This window comes from Mastomys coucha, unplaced genomic scaffold (assembly GCF_008632895.1).
Source record: "Mastomys coucha isolate ucsf_1 unplaced genomic scaffold, UCSF_Mcou_1 pScaffold11, whole genome shotgun sequence".
In the NCBI taxonomy this organism is placed as follows: Eukaryota; Metazoa; Chordata; class Mammalia; order Rodentia; family Muridae; genus Mastomys; species Mastomys coucha.
In genome coordinates, this window is record NW_022196893.1 from 33,583,137 (window position 1) to 33,603,713 (window position 20,577).

General features: G+C 49.2%; 2 protein-coding genes across 2 annotated transcripts; both read left to right on the forward strand.

Moving 5' to 3' along the window:
- On the forward strand, positions 1 to 5,027 carry Igfbp6 (insulin like growth factor binding protein 6). Its single transcript, XM_031359085.1, has 4 exons — positions 1 to 705; positions 3,223 to 3,356; positions 3,494 to 3,616; positions 4,710 to 5,027. The coding sequence occupies exons 1-4, from the start codon at positions 369 to 371 to the stop codon at positions 4,830 to 4,832; spliced, it is 717 nt and encodes a 238-aa protein (XP_031214945.1). The 5' UTR covers positions 1 to 368; the 3' UTR covers positions 4,833 to 5,027.
- A 1,253-nt stretch (positions 5,028 to 6,280) lies between these two features.
- Soat2 (sterol O-acyltransferase 2) lies at positions 6,281 to 18,933 on the forward strand. The gene is made up of 15 exons (XM_031359094.1): positions 6,281 to 6,356; positions 6,766 to 6,821; positions 8,637 to 8,773; positions 9,402 to 9,461; positions 9,706 to 9,813; positions 12,568 to 12,844; positions 13,408 to 13,474; positions 13,894 to 13,978; positions 14,359 to 14,404; positions 14,518 to 14,647; positions 16,608 to 16,705; positions 17,062 to 17,160; positions 17,844 to 17,979; positions 18,405 to 18,550; positions 18,737 to 18,933. Exons 1-15 carry the CDS (start codon positions 6,281 to 6,283, stop codon positions 18,785 to 18,787), a joined length of 1,572 nt encoding a protein of 523 aa, XP_031214954.1. The 3' UTR covers positions 18,788 to 18,933.
- Positions 18,934 to 20,577: the final 1,644 nt, after the last annotated feature.

The window sequence follows — 20,577 nt, forward strand, 5'->3', positions numbered from 1 at the left end:
TGCTAACTGGATTTCAGGGTTTACCTTCACTATCCTCCCCTTTCCTCCTCCCTACTCCACACTCCCTTTAGCCAGATGTACAGCTCCCAAATTCCGGGCGAGATTCCCAGGAACAAAGCAAGAAAAAAACATCAGAACAATTTGGGAAGTAAACAACGGCGGAGAAGGAGGGAGGGAAAAGCCGGGTGGACCCAGGTGGGTGGCCCTCCAGTTCACTCAGTTAAAGGACTGCCCCTGCCTTCTTCCCCTCCCTCTTCACCTGGCTTTTAAGGGGCCGGGCCCAGACCTCTGCTTCTTAAAGAGGAGCAGCGGCCTCAGCAGCTGCACTAGACTCTCTGGAAGGAGTGCACAGGGCAAAAACTCTGACCATGACCTGGGACAGGCTGCCCATGCAGCCGCTGCTGATGTTGCTAATACTGTTGTTCGCTGCGGGCTCAGGGTCCGCATTAGCGGGGTGCCCCGGCTGCGGGCCAGGGGTGCAGACTGGCTGTCGCGGAGGCTGCGTGGAGGAGGAAGACGCAGGGTCGCCGGCAGACGGCTGTACAGAAGCCGGAGGCTGTCTTAGGAGAGAGGGGCAACCGTGCGGGGTCTACATCCCTAAGTGCGCCCCAGGACTGCAGTGCCAACCCCGAGAGAACGAAGAGACACCTTTGCGGGCGCTGCTGATCGGCCAGGGCCGCTGTCAACGCGCCAGAGGGCCATCGGGTGAGTCCATGTCTCCTCCCGCCTCCCACCTGCTCACCTGAGATAGGAGAAGCTAGTCTCTCCTGGTGGGAATCTGGACAGAGGCAGCAGATGCAGGTGGGCAGCCTCTTCAAGCCTTTGGGACCAGCCCATTGGTTCCTCCTGGGCCTTGAGTGGAACGCGAAGTGGAAACATTAAGGGACATCGATGAGGCTGCTAGGGGCAGCTTAGAGTAAGGAAGAGAGATGTTTGGGCTCTCCGCTGCTCTCCCTTTCCCTATTTATTTTCTTCTGAGGGAAAGAGGTGTATGTAGGAGGATGGAGGGTTTGAGTTTTAGGTTTCCTATGTACCCTGCAGGACTAGCGCCATCGCTATTGAGGCCCACGCTGGAGACAGGACCTAGATTCCTAATGAAAGAGGAAGAAAGGGAACCCCAGACTTTAGTTCCACACACTAAGAAATGTCTCCTGCTCCTCTTTCAGTGCCACTATGAAGTAGGTACAGAGGGCAGTGGTCACTGGGGGAAGCGGGCATTGGGGCAGTGGGCACCTCAGGCAGTGGACACCCAGGAGGTGGACAGGCCCTGGCAGGCCTGGGGAGGGCTGAAGAAGTGGGAAGAGAAGGAATCTGCCAAATCAGACTTATGATTTAAACCTGGTAGGAACTGGATGCCCTCCTGCCCCACCCTACCCCAGGGTTGAACACAGAAAACTGAGTCATTGGGTGGGTGGGACCAGAGTGAGTCAGCACCCCAAAGATGGGGATGAAGAGCAACTGGAGATGGAAGATAGCAAGTCCCTGGTTTTTCCATAGAAAGGGATGAGAAATGAATTTGGATCACTTGGCAGTGCAGGCCTATCATTCCAGCACTTGGAGTGGAGGCGGGCAGGTCAGCTCAGCATCATCCTTGCCTACATAATTTCAGGCCAGCATACACACACACAGAGGCATGCACAAGCATGCACACATGAATATATACACAAGAACATATGCATCCATGCATGCATGCACACATGCACACACATACACACATGCATATACACACCCCTCACACGTGCATTTGCACACATGCATGCACATACACATACATGTACATGCACATGCATATATACACACAAGCACACACATACAAGCATGCACACATGCACACACACACACACACACACACACACACTGGAGTGAGGAGTTGAAGCTCCAAGTTCTAGTGTCAGAGCCCGGGGTTCTAGGGCTCCTCTGAGAAGGTGTGTTTTGGTTGGAGAAGGCAGTTTGAAGCATCATCTCAGTTTGGCACTTAATGCAGGGAGTGAGGGACAAGATCTGAGGAAGATGTGGTACCCAGACAGACAACAGGGTTGACACTGCAGAGGGAATGGAGTAAAAAATGTATGCGAGCTTATCTTTTGGCATGTTGCATCATCCCAGCTTTTTCCTGGCCCTGGCTTACTTGCATCCTGAGGTTTCCCCAGGACCCCCAGAATCTCTCCAGAGCCAAGTGCACTCTGCAGGTTGGAAACCTCTCATTTCCTGCCCACCTCTGCAGCCTTCAATGCGTCCTGGTTGAATCCAAGCGTTCCTGGACCACTAGGGTTGAGCTGGGACAAAAAGGAAGAGGTCCCTATGTAAGGTCCTCAAAGTAACAACATCTTGGGGCTAGGAGGGGTGGACTGACTCACTGAGGGGTCACAACAGGGACAAACATTCTACTGGATCTTTATTGACACCCCCCCCCCCCACACACACACACCACACACTATACAAGCCACTTTCTTTTGCCCATCTTCCTGGGCTGGTGTGCCCTCTTCTGGCCTCTAGTGGAATAGGCAGGTCTTTTCAAAGGAAGCATGAAGGCTAGAAATATCTAACACTACTTTGTATTCATGGGATTTTAGGGAGAGGTGTGCAGCAGGGGAGGGGAGGGGAGACGGGGTTTCTCTGTGTATCCCTGGTTATCCTGGAACTCACTCTGTATACCAGGCTGTATTTAAACTCACCGAATCTGCCTGTCTCTGCCTCCTGAGTGCTGGGATTAAAGGCATACGCCACCACTGCCCAGCTAGGATTTTATTTTTATTTCACATGTGTGGGTGTTATGGCTGTATGTGTATCTGTATGTGTATGTCTGTGTACCATGTGGTTACCAGAAATGGGGTTAAATTCCCAGTAACTAGAGTCACAAACAGTTGCTGTGAGACACTGTGAGGGTTCTGAGGAATCAAACTCTGGTTCCCTGGAAGTATAGCCAGTGCTCTTAACTCCTGAGCCATCTTTTCAGCTCCTGTTGGCTAGACTAGACTGGCATTGAGCCTGTGGCAATCCTTTTACCTAGGCCTCCCAAGTGCTGGGATTATAGGCACACACCAACATACCCAATGGTATAGTTTGTTAGAGGAAGAAATTGGAGTTAGGGTAAAGCCAGGAGAAACGGAATCCTTCAGTCCCTCTCACTTTTACTGGTAGACGTGGACCTAGGCTCCTGGGCTGCTGGTCTCAGCTCTGACTGATCTCTGATTTCCCCTCCCATTCTTCCTATGGCCACAGAGGAGACCACAAAGGAGAGCAAACCCCACGGAGGTGCCTCCCGCTCACGTGACTCGAGCCACAGAGACCGGCAGAAGAATCCACGGACCTCCGCCGCCCCTATAAGGCCCAATCCTGTTCAAGATAGTGAGATGGTGTGTGAAGGGATGGTAGGGGAGACAGAGGGCTGGAGATTTCCACTGGAGACCTTACCATGGACTCCAGGAAGTCTGGACCAGGCAGGCTCCTAGAATCCTGAGTACCACCCTCATTCACTCCTGTCCTTCTCCAGGGCCCCTGCCGCAGACACTTGGATTCAGTACTGCAGCAGCTCCAGACTGAGGTCTTTCGAGGCGGAGCTCGCGGGCTCTATGTGCCAAACTGTGACCTCAGGGGCTTCTATCGAAAGCAGCAGGTGAGAAGAGGCTGCCTGTCCTTTGTGCAAGCTCCCTGCCCGGGAGTGAGGAAGGGTACTTGATTCAAAGCTGTAAGAAGGGTGCTGGCTCTGCTGGAGCATGTCTCCAAAAACAACAGCCAGGTGGTGGAGAAAGGCAGGTGGGTCTCTGTGAGTTTGAGGCCAGCATGGTCTACATAGTAAGTTCCAGGACAGCCAGAGCTACACAGAGAAACCCAGGCAGTGGTGGCACATGCCTTTAATCCCAGCACTTGGGAGGCAGAGGCAGATGGATTTCTGAGTTTGAGGCCAGCCTGGTCTACAGAGTGAGTTCCAGGATAGTCAGGGCTATACAGAGAAAAATTGTTTCAAAAAAAGAAAGAAAGAAAGAAGGAAGAAAGATCAAAAGCAACCAAACAGCAACCAAAAAAGGACACACACACACGCGCACGCAACTATTTCTTCTAATTTTAAGACCCACATAGACATGAAATGCATCAGGAAGATTGTAAGTTTAAGGCCTGACTGGCCTACAAATGAAGGGCTGGTAGGAAGACAGAGGACTGGAGATTTCCACAGGAGATCTTTCCTTGGACTTAAGGAAGCCTGGGCCAGACAGGCTCCTAGAATTCTGAGTGAGTTCAAGTCCAGCCTGGGAAACTTCATGAGCCTCTGTCTCAAAACAAAAAGCAAAATGAAAAGAAGTTTATAGCTCATTGGCAAAGCTCTGCTTAGCAGTGCCTTGGGCTCAGTCTCTAGTATGATCTGAAAGAAGAACAAAGGCCAGCTATTGCAATGAAAAACTTAAACTCTCCTCTAGAGTAAGGCCTTGCAGTGGCCTCAAACAGGAGCCCTGGGAACCACCGGGAGGCATCTGAGCACTGACTGGCAGAGCCCTTTCTTCTTTTTCTGATGCAGTAGGTCTGGGCTAGCCTGCAAACACAAGTTTTTAACATAAGCGATGTTGGGCTCTTGACTGAAACTGCATTTTGAAAGCTATTGCTCTGGTCTAGCAGAGTGGGCTCTATTTAGTAGGTAAACTCACTAAGAGCTCTCAGATGTTTCTCCTGCTCAAAACCCTGGGCCTCACCCTGACCTGTACCTCTCTCCCCAGTGTCGTTCCTCACAGGGGAATCGCCGTGGTCCTTGCTGGTGTGTGGATCCGATGGGCCAGCCTTTGCCAGTGTCTCCAGATGGCCAAGGAAGTTCTCAGTGCTCTGCCAGGAGCAGTGGGTGAAGCCTTAGTGGGATCCTCCAGGACACCGGCAGGAGCACAGGGCTGTCATCTGAGTTATATGTGAAGTGATGAATAACTCTGTGCCCCAAGATCCACCACCTTCAGGCTCTGCCCATTGTCCCTGTCACCCTTGGGCCTTTACACAGCTGTTTAGAAGATTGTGTACTAATAAAGTTGCCTTGGTGGGGTCTCCGGCTTATGTCTGTGTGTCTGTCCCGTACAGCTCTAGAACTGCGTGCTCACTTCCTCCCATTGCTTATAGCACTTCAGCCGTCACCGTAGAGCACAGCCAGTCTCTTCCATTGTCCTTGGAATTCAGTAAATGGCCACTATCACAGGCAGCAAGCCCTTTATCCTCGCCCGGACACCCACCTACAGCTCCCTTGTGGGACCGACTGAGATCCTGGCCTCTGTCTGAGATCACTGTGATTATAACCTTGTTTCTATTACTGAACTTTGGACTGATGGAGGAGAAGGATTAATGGTTAATCCCCAGCAAGAATTTGCCAAAGTGGAACTCCCAAAGCACTCACCTGCCCTACTGACTACCAGAAAGGAAGGAGTGTGCTCAGGTCTATATGGCTTCTCCAGACTACCTTATTTGTACTAGCAATCGCCTGGTGATTGGCCCCCCTCCCTCTTTTCCCCCAGAAGAAGCTTAAAAAATTTGGTCCACTTACCTGAAGTTACATAGGTAGGGAATAACACAGGTCAGGTAGTTAAGGCAACCCCTGGCACTATTAACTGTTGAATAAGTGCGTGTCTGGCCTTTCTGCTTATGTGGTAACCCAAGGTGTAGGGAAGAGCTGACATTGAGGGGCCTCCACATGACACACGTCACAGAGAGAACCCCCAACACAATATTAACGCACATGTCAATACAGACTTCATCGTGTGCCCTGGGAAAGCTAACTACAAGGTACATGAAGATGGTTCTGGTCCCTCCCTGACCTTCAGTCTTGGTAGAGAGAGCCAGGAGGAGCCAAGCTATGTGATAAGCCTCGGGGAGGCAAAGTCCCCCTCAGAACCTGATGCACAGATTCACTCCTGAAAGCGAAATAGCAATCCAGTGAAGCTGACCATAGTGGTTGGGGATAGAGGACTATGACACGCCACAGGCAGAGAGTCAGGGTATGAGAAGCGCTGCCTGCAGATGACCTATCTAACCCCGGGCTGGCTCTGGAAAGGACTTTAGTCCCTGGAGTTGTCAGATCTCTGAGTGGGGCACAAGCTCTGTAGGTAGGCTGAGGAAGGAAGGAAGGAAGGAAAGAAGAAAGGAAGGAAGGAAGGAAGGAAGGGAGGGAGGGAGGGAGAGAAGGAGGAAGGAAGGAAGGGAAGAAGGAAGGAAAGAAGGAAGGAAGGAAGGAAGGAAGGAAGGAAGGAAGGAAGGAAGGAAGGAAAGGAGAAGACAGACAACTGCTGTGTGCTGTACACTCCACACTGGCACCATGGAGCCAAAGGTGCCCCAGCTGCGGAGAAGAGAAAGGCTGGGAGAGGAGCAGGAGAAGGGAGCCCGTGGAGAAGGTGAGCTGTGTCCTCCCATCCCCCCACACACCGGACACTCAGGCAGGCCTGAGGTGGGTGTGTTTGTCTGAGGAGAGCTTGCTGCTTGGCCACTTCCTTTCCTCTTGCTGTTCTCGGAAGCCAGAGAAGGCAGTTTCTGCCCTATTCTCCACACCACTCAGACTGGCAATGGAGAAAAGGAATGTTCAGAGTGTGTCCTTGCCTTCATTAAGGGTAAATGAAGTACTTCCCTGTTTTGGGTCCCCTGTTTCCAGCAATTGCATCAGGCTCTTTCTCACCAAGGGTCGCATATCACTTCCCCAGTTAGTGGCTCTACCCACGATTCTAAATATTGACTAGGAATGGAAGCTGTGAGCACACACACCGCCTAACTCCTCCCTCTTGAGTCCCCTTTGATTCTTCCTCTTAGGGAATTCGAGGACACACAGAGCTCCAGACTTGGTGCAATGGACCCGGCATATGGAGGTGAGGGATCATGGAGATCATAAAGGACAGGTTGGGGATATAGCTCAACTGGTAGAGTGGGAATCTAACACACGTGAAGACTGGGCCTGATCTGCGGCATCACGTAAACCCAGTGCAATGGCATACAACTGTAATCCTAGCACTTGGGAAGTAGAGACAGAGGATCCCTAGTTTGAGGTCACCCTTGGCTACATAATAACTTCCAAACCAGACTAGGCTACAGAAGACCCTGTCTAAGAAATAAAAAGTAGCCAAGGCAGTGGTGGCACACGCCTTTGATCCCAGCACTCAGAAGTCAGAGGCAGCAGAACCTCTGAGTTAAGGACAGCTTGGTCTGTATAGAGAATTCCAGGCCAGCAGTCAAGTTACATAATGAGACCTTGTCATACACAAAAAAAGTTTTCAACTTCACCATTAGAATTAAGGTTATGAAGGGTGGTATTGATGCCTAAATCGCCAGTTATTGGTTAACTTTTTCAATATTCCCTAATAATAATCAGAGATAAGACCTTTCTTTTAAAATTATTATTTAAGATTTATTTATTTGTTTAATGTATATGAGTATACTGTAGCTGTCTTCAGACCCACCAGAAGAGGGCATCAGATCCCATTACAGATGGTTATGAGCCACCATGTGGTTGCTGGGAATTGAACTCAGGACCTCTGGAAGAGCAAGTCAGTGCTCTTAACCACTGAGCCATCTCTCCAGCCTTATTATTGTTGTTGTTGTTATTATTATTATTATTATTATTATTATTATTATTATTATCATTAACAGTAGTAGTAGTAGTAGTAATAGTACTAGATGTGTGTCTGTGTGTGTCTGTGTATATCTCTGTATGTGCATCTGTGTATCTGTGTGTGTGTGTCTGTGTGTGTCTGTATGTGTGCATCTGTTTCTGTGTATGTATGTCTGTGTGTATCTGTGTGTGTGTGTGTCTGTGTCTCTGTATGTGTGCATCTGTTTCTGTGTGTGTATGTGTGTGTATCTCTGTATGTGTATGTCTGTGTGTCTCTGCGTGTGTCTGTGTAATTTTTAGAAGTCATCTCTCTCCTTCCACTGTGAGTTCGTGATCAAAATCAAGTCATAAGGTTTACATAGTAAATTATTTTACCTACTGGGATATCTCAGCAGCTGCAGCTTTTGTATAAATATTTAAAAGCCTCACTTAAATTGTCAGGTAACATTGTCTGGATAATGCCAACCTAGATTTCTTTCCCCCACCCACAAATTTAAGATAAATAATCTTACAATTATGAATTTAAAAGAACTGGGCTAGCTGGGGGGGGGGGTGGCACACGCCTTTAAACCCAGGAATTGGGAGGCAGAGACAGTCGAATCTCTGTGAGTTTGGGGAACAGAGTGAAATCCTGGACAGGGCTACACAGAGAAACCCTGTCTCTGTATAACAAAAAACAAAAAAAGTAGCTCTTTGGGCAAGAATCATAGTCAGCTGGTGAGATCTTCCTGTTCAGAGGTCAGTGACTGAGGACTGGAGGTCATCTGTCTAACAGCCTTGCCCCTGATGTCACTGAGCTGGGCTCCAACTCACCACTCTCCTGCCTCAGCCTCCTGAACAGCTGGAGTCCTGCCTCAGCCTCCTGAACAGCTGGAGTCACAGGCGTTTGCTTCTGCTGTGGTTCTTTATTCTCATTGCTGCCCTAGGAGTGAGACAGAGGTTGGGGCAGCTCTGACACCATGCTTACCTCCCCAGCACTTAACTTGCAGGGTTCAGAGAAAAGCTCAGTAAATTGTGAAAGAAAGGGACAACTGGCAGGAGGGACAATGGGCCCTAGCCTGGCTTTGTCTCATAGGCTGTGAAGACACAGTTTCTGGAGCAAGCCCAGAGAGAGTTGGCAGAGCTGTTGGATCGGGCCATGTGGGAAGCTGTGGAAGCCTACCCCAAACAAGACAGGCCTCTTCCCGCCACTGCCCCAGATTCTACAAGCAAGTGAGTCAGGGTCCCAAGAGAGGTGCTCCTCTCACTGAATGCCTGTCCCTTTGCTAGCCTTGATGTGACCCTGACTTCAGCCTCCCTTCTTCTCTCCTGATCTTCCTGTTTCTCTAAACACACATAGGCCCATAAATGCACACACACATGTATGCAAGCATACATGTACACACATGTGGAAACATACACAAATGCCCACAGCCACAATGCATGCACGCACACACAGTTACTCATGCACACACGTGCATGCACACATTTACACATACACACTTGTTCGTGCACATGTGCGCACACACATGCACACACACATGCCCATACACACATGCAGAAACATACACAAATGCACACAGCCACAAATGCACGCATGCACACACAGGCTCCTGTGTATGCACGTGTGCACATCTATGCACTCACATGCATGCACACACACGCATTCACTCATGCGCACACACACACACACACACACACACACACACACACACACAGACTCCTCCATCTTCCAGGCCTCACTCAGCCATTGACCTTCCTCGGCTATCTTTACTGCTTCTTACTACTGCTTCCACTCGACACTGCCCTCCAGCTTCTCTTCTTCCTCTGGAGTCTGGTTCTGAAAACTGTCTCAACCTAGGACCCAAGAGTTACACCCTGGGAAACGGAAAGTTTTCATCACCCGCAAGTCACTGCTTGAGTAAGTTGGGGGTGAGGACAAAGGATGAGGAGAAAGGCTTTGGCTGGGGGGGTCCCACGATGTCACATTACTCATGCATGGGCTTTGGTGGTCTGCTGGGAGGGTCTGGAGAGGGCTCTGCCTTGGCATTGTTGAGGAAGACAAATTAGGAGGAGAAAGAAGCTCCAGCCACAAGCTTGCACAGAGCTCCTCTGCAGGCTTCTGCAGATCCTTCCTCCCTGCCCCTCGGGCTCCTTCCTTCCAGTGAGCTGATGGAGGTGCAACATTTCCGAACCATCTACCACATGTTCATAGCAGGCCTATGCGTCTTGATCATCAGTACCCTGGCCATCGACTTCATTGATGAGGGCAGGTAAGTTCCCCCTGAAACAGTGACCTGATCTGATATCCTGGCCTATTCTCCACACCTGCCTTCTTTCAGCGACTGAGCCACCTCTCCAGCCCCATGGCCTAGAACTTTTGATTCTTCTGCCTCTGTCTCTCTCCCAGTAACTAAAGTTATAAGCATGATTTACCAAGTCTGGCTTGTTTGTTTATTGTTATTGTAATTTTGTTTTGTAACAGGGTTTCTCAGTGTAACCCTGGCTGTCCTGAAACTCACTCTGTAGACCAGGCTGGTCTCAAACTCGTAGAAATATGACTGCCTCTGCCTCCTGAGTGCTGGGATTAAAGGCATGTGCCACCACCGCCCGGCAGGCCTGGTGGTGTTTTTTGTTTGTTTAATAGTTTGAGTTTGCCCTAGAATGTTTCCTGTGCATTCACATGCATATGTCCATAAGAGCCAACAAGATGCATGCTGTTGGAAGTGTTTCTAAGTGGGAGACTATATCTGATTTTATAACCAAAGCTTGTCAGCTTATTGGTTTTAGTGACTATAGAAAGTGGAAGACCCAGATTTAGTTCATGCAGTCCTTTATTAACAGCTATTGAGGTGGTTTCCAGTATGTGTCCACTTGTGTAGACAAAAATCTCATAGCCCAGGATAGACCTGAAGTTAATAAGTAGTTAAGGATGACTTTGAACTTCTTGTTCTCCTGTGTCCCCCTCTCAAGTGCTGGGGCTTCAGGCACACACTGAGACTGACCCTAGAAGCTTCATGTATCTTAGGCAAGCTCTCTATCAACTACCTTATATCTTCAACCCCTTGTTTGCATTTTTCACCTTTATTTTATGTACATGAGTACTCTATCTGCATGTACACCTGTGTTCCAGAGGAGGGCATCAGATCCCATTACAGATGGTTGTGAGCCACCATGTGGTTGTGGGAATTGAACTCAGGACCTCGGGAAGAGCAATTAGTGCTCTTAACCACTGAGCCATCTCTCCAGCCCCATTTTTATCACCTTTATAAGCCACACATTCTTCTTTTTTTTTTTTTAATTTTTAAGTTTAGTTTTATGTGTATGGATGTTTTCCCTGAATGTCTCTGCATCACCTGTATCTGGTACCCAAAGAGGCTAGAGAGAAGATTCATTGCATGCCCTGGAACTGCAGTTACAGGTGGTTGTGAACCTGTATGTAAGTGCTGTACTAGGAGTTGAGCCTGGAAGAATCAATGCTCTTAACCACTGATCTATCTCTCCAGTCCCAAATAGTATAGCCTTTTAAAAAGCTCTTTTTTTTTTTTTTGAGACGGGCCTTTCTATGTCCTAGCTAGTCTAGTATGTTTGATCTTTTCTATATCCACACCAGTTCCCAAATAATGACTTGGAAGTTTACTTATTTATGAATTAATATCTAGGCCTTAAGCTAGGCTTGTTCCCCAACCAGCTCATGACTTAATTAACCCATTTATACTAGTCTATGTCTGCCACGTGGCTGCTTTCTCTCTCTCTCTCTCTCTCTCTTTTGTTTTTTGTTTTGTTTTTTGTTTGTTTGTTTGTTTTTCCGAGACAGGGTTTCTCTGTATAGCCTTGGCTGTCCTGGAACTCACTCTGTAGACCAGGCTGGGCTCGAACTCAGAAATCCACCTGCCTCTGCCTCCCAAGTGCTGGGATTAAAGGCATGTACCACCACTGCCCAGCAGCTTTCTTCTTCTCAGTTTCAAAAGCTCAACCTCCTTCATGTTTTGGTGGTGAATCCCCCTGAGCCTGACTCTTTCCCAGAGTTCCCAAGTTCCCTCCCCTTCTCTCCCTCTCCCTCTCCCTCTCCCTCTCTCTGTCTCTATGTCTCTCTCTGTCTCTCTCTCTGTGTGTGTCTTTCTGTCACTCTCTCTGTGCCTCTTTGTCACTGATTCTGTCTCTCTCGGTCTCTGTCTCTATGTATGTTTTCTCTCTGTTTCTCTGTCTTTGTGTGTGTGTGTTTCTGTTTTTCTGTCTCTGTCTTTTTCTGAAGGGATGTCCCACCTCCCACCTTCCACTTCCTGCCTCTGCTACAGGCCATCAGACTGACAGGCGATGCTTTTACACAGTGCACAGGAGATTATCCCTACAGTCTAGGACTTCCATCCTCCTGCTTTAGTCTCTGAGGTAGCTGAGATTTCAAACAAGTTCTAATTCCCTCCACCTAGGGGTGCAAAACACTGAGCATGGAGCATTTCATGAGCCTGGGTCTACAGCTATAGACACAATGGAGGGACCAAAATCATAGTAATAAAAAATGAAATCAAAGCTCACCTCAACTCTTCATACCCTAATGCTTGTCGTATTAAGAACTTCTGCAACACTGACACAGACCTGGGGCTCCAAAGGCATTTAGGTCAAGCCTATCCCATGACCTGAGGCAAGGAAGTCCCACCGGCACTAGGGCTAACCTGAACACTTTAAGAAGAAAAAAGAACACAGCCTTTCGAGAACCCTCAGCTGGCTCTGCATCTAGCTGAATCAGTAGAGTGCCTGCTTAGTATCAGGAAACCCTGGATCTGACCCCAGCAGTGCATGAATAGAACAAGGTGAGCTATGCCTGAAACCCCAGTACTAAGGAGGTGGAGGCAGGAAGATTAAAAGTTCAAGGTCATCCTCAACTACATAAGTGAGCTCATGGCCAGTCTGGAATACATGAATACATGAGAATTGTCTAGAAAAACAAAAACAAACAAACAAACAAAAACTAAACATAACAACTGCCTCAATGTGCCCCGTTACTGTCTTCCTTTCCGCTCGCCTAGGTTGATGCTGGAGTTTGACCTACTCATCTTCAGCTTCGGACAGCTCCCCTTGGCGCTGATGACGTGGGTTCCCATGTTCCTGTCCACGCTGCTAGTGCCCTATCAGACCCTGCGGCTGTGGGCCAGACCGCGCTCAGGGGGTGCCTGGACGCTGGGGGCCAGCCTGGGCTGCGTTCTACTGGCTGCCCACGCCGCGGCGCTCTGCATCCTGCCAGTGCACGTGTCAGTGAAGCATGAGCTTCCACCCGCCTCACGCTGCGTGCTCGTCTTTGAGCAGGTGAGGCCCCAGGGACAGATCTACAGAGAATGGGCAAGGATACAGCGTTGACAAGGGTTAGGCTGAGTTTGGTTGCTAGGTAACACTGTGACTCTAGCCGGATGAAGACTACCCTGTCTCCCTTTATCCTTCATCCCAGCCCTATCTTTTGTTAAGCCACAAAATTATGACAAAAAAAAAAAAAAAGAAAGAAAGAAAGAAAGGAAGGAAGAAAGAAAGAGAAAGAGAAAGAAAAAGAAAAAGAAAAAGAAAAAGAAAATGTGGGCTGGAGCGATGCTCTTCCTGAGGTCCTGAGTTCAACAACCACATGGTGGCTCATAGCCATCTATAGTGGGATCTGATGTCCTCTTCTGGTGTGTCTGAAGTCAGTGAGAGTGTACTTATATACATAAAATAAATAAATCTAAAAAACAAACAAACAAAAATAACAAAAAACAAAACAACCAGAAACTGTGGGCTTCCGCCAGGCGGGTCTTGAATTGGCTTGCCTCCCAGTGGTAAATCTGAGTACATAGAGGATATTTTCTAGAGCCATATAGCAACTTGGTCTCCTTCCACCTCAGGTCAGATTCCTGATGAAAAGCTATTCCTTCCTGAGAGAGACTGTGCCTGGGATCTTTTGTGTCAGAGGTGAGGTCTCCCACTTACCCATTGTGAACTGGATCCTCTTGGCTGCTGAGGAAGCCACGAGATGCAGAGCTCTGTCCTCGAAAGCCAACCGGTCCAGCAGACACAGCTCTGACCTTTTAGCTGGGCTAAGTGGCCTTCTACATGAGCATTCTCAGGCCCACTTCTGAGAGAATCACTGTTACCCAGACCTTCCGGCGCCCAGACCTTCCGGCGCTATCCAGGTCCCAATCTGGAAAGACAGGGATGACAGAGAATGGGCAGTGGGTGCCCAAGGAAGCTCTGGCCACAGCTGGTGATCTAGAATGTGAGCGAGTTCAGCCACACTGAATGCACACCCTGGATCCCTGCCCAGTCCACCTCCCCGAGCTACCACAGTTCTGCCCTTCCCATCCTGACCCACCCTTTTCATTCCTGTCCAGGGAAGGGCATCTGTACCCCGAGTTTCTCCAGCTATCTCTACTTCCTCTTCTGCCCTACACTCATCTACAGAGAGACATACCCCAGGTAAGACCCTGCCTGCCTCCCCAAATGCCCAAGCTTAGTAAGGGTGGTGCCCTTCTCCGGCAGGCACTGGCCTCTTGTTCCAAAAGAAGTAATATGGAAGTAGTCTGCGCCTTCCTTTGCCCCAGACATTTCCATGATCTGGCGTCCCAACTGACCAATCCAGTTCTGTCCTCCACACTCCAGAAATTGTGTATGGTTGGGCACCTCCAGTGATACTCAAACTAAACACCCACTTATTGTGTTTGCTCTGGGGACCACCCTCTCACCCCAGGGAATCCACTCAGGCCTGTGCAATGGAGGGAGCCTTGAAGAAGGGGCTAAGGATCTCATCAGGGAATGACAGAAAAGGATGATATCATGTTTTTCTATCACTGCGGCAGGACACCCAGCATCAGATGGAACTATGTGGCCAAGAACTTTGCCCAGGTCAGAAGACAGGGTAGAAGATGGTCAGCTGTGACTCATGGTGGCTCAGAAGCAGGGGAGGCTGGGGAGGAGGCAGTGACTCTGCCAAAGCCACTGTCCTATTCTGTCTGCAGGCCCTGGGCTGTTTGCTCTACGCCTGCTTCATCCTGGGCCGCCTCTGTGTCCCTGTTTTTGCCAATATGAGCAGGGAACCCTTCAGCACCCGGGCTCTGCTGCTCTCCATCCTGCATGCCACAGGGCCAGGTATGCATGACAACATGGTGGCCAAAGGCTGTGCCCCACCCTAGGGGAGGCTTGTCAGGGAAAGCTTCACTCTGGCTCTGAGTCCCTTACACCTGCCTTTCCTGTCCACGTTCATTACCAGCATCTTCCTGTAGCTGGTAACATAGCTCCCCCTGTGCCGCGCCGATCACCCTGGCCAGCAGGGAAGAAAGACTAGCACACCAGTTCCTTCCGGCAACAGTTTACTCAGGAGCTGTTAGTTACATGAGATTTGAGGGTGTGCCCCCAATGGTCTGTGAGTGCTGCTTAAAATACCCTTCGTAGGACTGCCCATGAGCCCATACCACGTCTTGCGCTATCATTGGCTATAGCCTCATGACGAAAGATCAGACCACTGGCAGGTGCAACCTTCTTGCCAAATAAGGACTTGTTTACTCCTTAGCAGAAGAATGGCAGGTGCCATCTTTAAGGCGCAGCAGCGCTCCACATCCCCCCACTCACATTCTCCCTCTTCGGCCTGGGCCTGGCTTGGTGGCCCAGTGAAGTCCTTCCTGCAAAGTAGTCGCCCATGACTCTGCTTCAGAAGGCCTGCCTTCCTTCCTTCCCTTTCCCTGTCCGTTCCTTCTGCACTGGGGAGTACACCTAAGGCCTCACACATGGCAGACAAATGCTTTACTGTTGAGCTATAACCCTAACCCCCTTTTCACTTCTTACTTTTTAAAATTTTTTTTCTTTATTTATTTAATGTATATGAGCATGCTGTGGTTGACACAACAGAAGAGGGCATCCAATTATAGATGGTTGTGAGCTACCATGTGAGAATTGAACTCAGGACCTCTGCAAGAGCAGCCAGAGCTCTTTTTTTTTTCTTAAGATTTATTTATTTATGTTACTTATATGAATACACTGTAGTTGTCTTCAGACAGAAGACATTGCTGTGGCCGACACACCAGAAGAGGGCATCGGATCCCATTAAAGATGGTTGTGAGCCACCATGTGGTTGCTGGGAAATGAACTCAGGACCTCTGGAAGAGCAGTAGACAGTGCTCTTAACCTCTGAGCCATCTCTCCAGCCCCTTGCTTCTTACCTTGAGAAAGGTCTCACTAAGTTTCTCAAATGGGACTTGAACTCTCAGTTGTTTTGTTCGTTTGTTTTTGCTCTTCTTCTTCCTCCTCTTTTTCTTCTTCTTTGAGACAGAGTTCCTTTGTGTAGCCTTAGCTCTCCTGGAACTCACTCTGTAGAGCAGACTGGCTTTGAGCCTGGAGATCTGCCTGCCTCTGCCCTGGATGTTTATAATTATTTATGTTAATTTTTTTGAGACACCTCTACCAAGATTAGCCTTAAACTCAATTCTCCTGTCTCACTATCCCAAGCAGCTAGGGGTGCTGGCTTGAAATGCCTTTTCTCCACTTAGCAGTTGTGGAATTGGCAACCTTCCTGGAGGGCTAATCTGCTCCCCTCTCTGGGCAGCTCCCCTTCTTTTGCTTTTCTAACTTTTATTTTATTGCACATACTTATTTTTACTTTTTTGAGATAATGCCTTGCTGTGTCGCTCAGGCTAGCTGCCTAAGGCTTCTTGGCCTCCCCATTTGTTGGGATTACAGGTGGCCACCTCAAGGTCACACTCCTTTCTCGGCCATGTTTTCAGTGATCTCACCCTTGTTCTGTCTTACACCCCCGGGGACATCCCCAGTTGTCATACCAGTAGTTCCATTATACCTGACCTTGATCCATATACAGGTTTCACTGTGTGTGAGTCTATCACAATATGATGAACTTCCAAGGGTCAGGGGCAGTGTGAGTCTGTATTTCTGATTTTCAGGCATAGAGCAGTGTCAAACACACCAGCAAATGTGCGGGTTAAGGAACACGTGAACGGTGAATGGATGCTAGTTCAGTGTCGGGGCCCTGACGCCTGGGCAAAGGCTCTAGAATGCCCAGTCAGGGCCGCGGGGCTACACCTCTTGTCCTGCCCGCTAGGCATCTTCATGCTGCTCCTCATCTTCTTCGCCTTCCTGCACTGCTGGCTCAATGCCTTCGCCGAGATGCTACGGTTTGGAGACAGGATGTTCTACCGGGTGCGGCCTGGACCAGGGCTAGAAAGCTGTAGTCGGGGAGGTTGACCAAGGGCCCGGGGGACGAGGGTGACTGCAGTTGGTGCCACCTTGCAGGGCTGTTCGTCTCCAGCCGTGAGCAATGTAGGCCTTAGGGTGTGGGGATGGTGCCAGTCCTTCAGCTCTAAAGCAGCAGGGTTGACTGCTTCTGTGTAGATGGTGCGACAAGATTCTCTTCTCCTGAGCTGATAGGCAGGAGGGCAGGGCCTGGGCTGGGAGAGGGAGCTGAGGGAGCCAGCTCTTAGCCAAGGATACAAGTAGGAGCGGGTGTGGGCAATGGCAGCCAGGGCCCATCCCTTCCCAAATTCACACTCCCACAGGACTGGTGGAACTCTACTTCCTTCTCCAACTACTACCGCACCTGGAACGTCGTGGTCCATGACTGGCTGTACAGCTATGTGTATCAAGACGGGCTGTGGGTATGAGTTGTGCACACCCCTCACTTCTCACAGTCCCAACAAGGTCTTTCTCCTCCTCTTATTCTGCCCCACTCATATTCAGATCCAAGGGCAGATGTCTAGGGCTGCTGGCTAGCCAGCCTGGCTTACTGGGTGAGTTCTGGACACACTCTCAGAAAACAACAGAAGGTGCTTAAGTAATACGACATTGTCCTCTGGCCTGCACAGTCATGGACGCGTGTGCAGGAAATATAAGACTAAGGGGCCAGGTATGGTGGCTCAGGCAGAGGAAGAGGCTCTCTATGAACCCAAGACCAGCCTGGCTTACGTATGGAGCTCTAGGATAGCCTGGACTACACGGAGAGACTCTGTCTTAAAAGTACAAAGGATGGTGGTGGGGCTGGTGATGCTGGTGGTGCTGGTGGTGCTGCTGATGGTGGTGATGATAAAGATGGGGATGCTGGTGGTGATTGGGACATATCTTAGTAGCAGAGCACTTGGCTAGCATGTATAAGGCCCTGGTTTCCAACACTGTCAAAATACAAAAACAATAAAATCGCACAGCTGAGGACCAATGGGTTAGACCACTGCTCTTAAATGAGATTAGTGTGGACCCTTCTGACCCCAAATTCCCACACCCTTTCTATTGAATCCCACTCTTTCCCGGCTGTGTGAAATGCCCTCATTTTTGTTCCTGACCCCAGCTCTTAGGCAGGCGGGCTCGCGGGGCAGCCATGCTTGGAGTATTCCTGGTGTCTGCGGTGGTTCATGAATACATCTTCTGCTTTGTCCTGGGGTTCTTCTACCCCGTCATGCTGATGCTGTTCCTCGTGTTCGGGGGTGAGTGCAACCTCTGTGGCCCTACATGGGAGGGAGTTGTGGGAGGTGGCCTGGTTGCTCCTGAGATGCTAAGGTGGGGGGGGATGGGGGGGATGCATGTGGCGGCCTTGGAAGGCAATAGACACATCCTGAGGGATGTGGGGAAAGGTTTCTGGTCACAGAGAAGCATTTGATCAGGGGATGTGGAGAGAACGGGAAAGCTTGGTGTGCCCGGAAATACAGCATGATTTGGGAATGACGGGTAGACTGAGCAATACAGATGTCTCCCAGTTTCTGAGACCTTCAGGAGTTTCTGCAGCTGCGATCAAGGTCTTGTCCCAGGAGGGACGGTTTCCTCTGTGGTAAAACTCTTTCCAGCCCCTAGAAGCAAAAGGAGACAAGGCACTGTGGTGACAAGCTGCCCACCCCACCCCACCCCCATTTAGGGCTGCTGAACTTCACCATGAATGACAGGCACACAGGTCCAGCCTGGAACGTCCTGATGTGGACCTTTCTCTTCATGGGCCAGGGCATCCAGGTCAGCTTATACTGCCAGGAGTGGTATGCTCGGCGACACTGTCCCTTGCCCCAGGTAAGACAACAAGCTCTCCCAGTTCCCCTGGTGAGATAGGGCATCCAGTAGCCAGCCCTGTTGGGCTCTGATTTATTCAATAAATCAGGGACACTGCATGACTGGGGGTGGGGGGCACATGTTTTAGACTCATAATGTGTGTCACCAAGAGTGACCTCACTCACAATCTATCCTTTCATGACACAGACAACATTCTGGGGGCTGGTGACACCCCGGTCTTGGTCCTGCCATCCCTAGAAGTCAAGGCTTCATGCTGCGCAGATGACGGCAGGTGTCAAGCTCTTCCCTGCCTGCAAAGCCCAGAGCCAAGGCTCCTCACTACCTCATTTGGAGCCAGGGACTTGCACATAGGACCTTCCAGGGGTCCATGGGGACTCAGGAACACACACCCCTGTGGGCAGCTGATCACAGACTCAGTATGGTGTGACTCAAGCACCTACCCTCTGTGGACTGAGCACAGGTTACCTTCTGACCCATGGCTCTTCAGGTGTGTGGAGACTCAGGAACAGGGGCCACCAAAGTTTGACACGTTTGGTTCTTTCTGCTTCTCCCAATGCAACAATAAAATCTTAGTCTTCCTTTTGATTCACTGATGATTTGTTGAAAACCCGACTTTATTATTGTTTTGATTTTTTTTTGTTACTTTGACTTTTGGATTTGTGGGTGTTTTGCTTTATTCCACTTTGGTTTTTGGTTGTTGTTGTTGTTGTTTTTCAAGGTTTTGTTTGTTTCTTTGTTTGGTTTTTGTTTTTATTTTTGTTTAAGATTTATTTATTATTATATCTAAGTATACTGTAGTTGTCTTCAGACACCAGAAGGGGGCGTCAGATCTCATTACGAATGATTGTGAGCCACCATGTGGTTGCTGGGATTTGAACTAGTGGCCTTTGGAAAAGCAGTCAGTGCTCTTAACTGCTAAGCCATCTCTCCAGCCCTTTGTTTTTGTTTTTAATTTAGTTCACTGGGCAGTGGTGGTGCACGCCTTTAATTCCAATACTTGGGAGGCAGAGGCAGGCAGATTTCTGAGTTCAAGGCTAGCCTGGTCTACAGAGGATAGCCAGAGCTACACAGAGAAACCCTGACTTGAAAAAACAAAACAAAACAAAAAAACAAAACAAAACAAACAAAAACAAGCAAAATTAGCTCTAGGACTGGCCTAAAATTTGCTAAGTCAACAGGTTGGCTGCAAACTCACAGAGATCCGTCTTTACCTTTCAAGTGCTGGGATCAAAGGTATGTGCCATCACCCCCAAGGAAAATGCACTTTGTGAACAAGTGGCCTTATAAACATGACAAACAGCCTTGAGTATTTATAATTTGAGGGTGTACACATATACACACATATTTGAGTATATATCTTTGTTTCGTTGCATACTTCCCAAAGGTTATTTTCTAGCAAAAAGAGGTAAAACATTGTTTCAGGAGGGGCTGGAGAGAGGTATCATTGGTTAATAGTTTGTACTGTTCTTGCAGAGGATCTGAGTTCAGTTCCCAGCAGCCTTCCTTATACAGAGGCTCACAACCTATAGTTGCAGCTCCAAGAGATCTGACTCCCTCTTATGGCCTCTGTGAGGCAATGCACTCTAGGATACAAGCTCACAGTCACACACATGCATACACTTAATTAAAATAGGGAGCCAGATGATGGTAGTACATGCCTTTAATCAAAGCACTTAGGAGGCAGAGGCAGGCAGATCTCAGAGGACAACCTACAGGAATCAAGTCTCTCCTATTTTTGGATCCCAGGTATTACTCAAGGCTTAGTCTCAGATACGTTTCTTCCCTTCCGCCCTGACAGTGAGAGGCTACTTCTCACTTTCCCGTCTGAACTGTTCTCTGCCAAGCTGAGACCCTTCCCCCTTATCAGTAACTTGTTCTGTCTAGAAACTGGACAGTGATTTCTCTGTGGCCTCAAAATCTGGGTGTTTCCCGTCTGGTTTCTTCTTTCTTTTATCTTCTGTGTCCCACCAGTCTGTAAGCTCCAGTCTTTGACAGAGCCAGCAAGGTATTTTCCACTCTGTAATTAT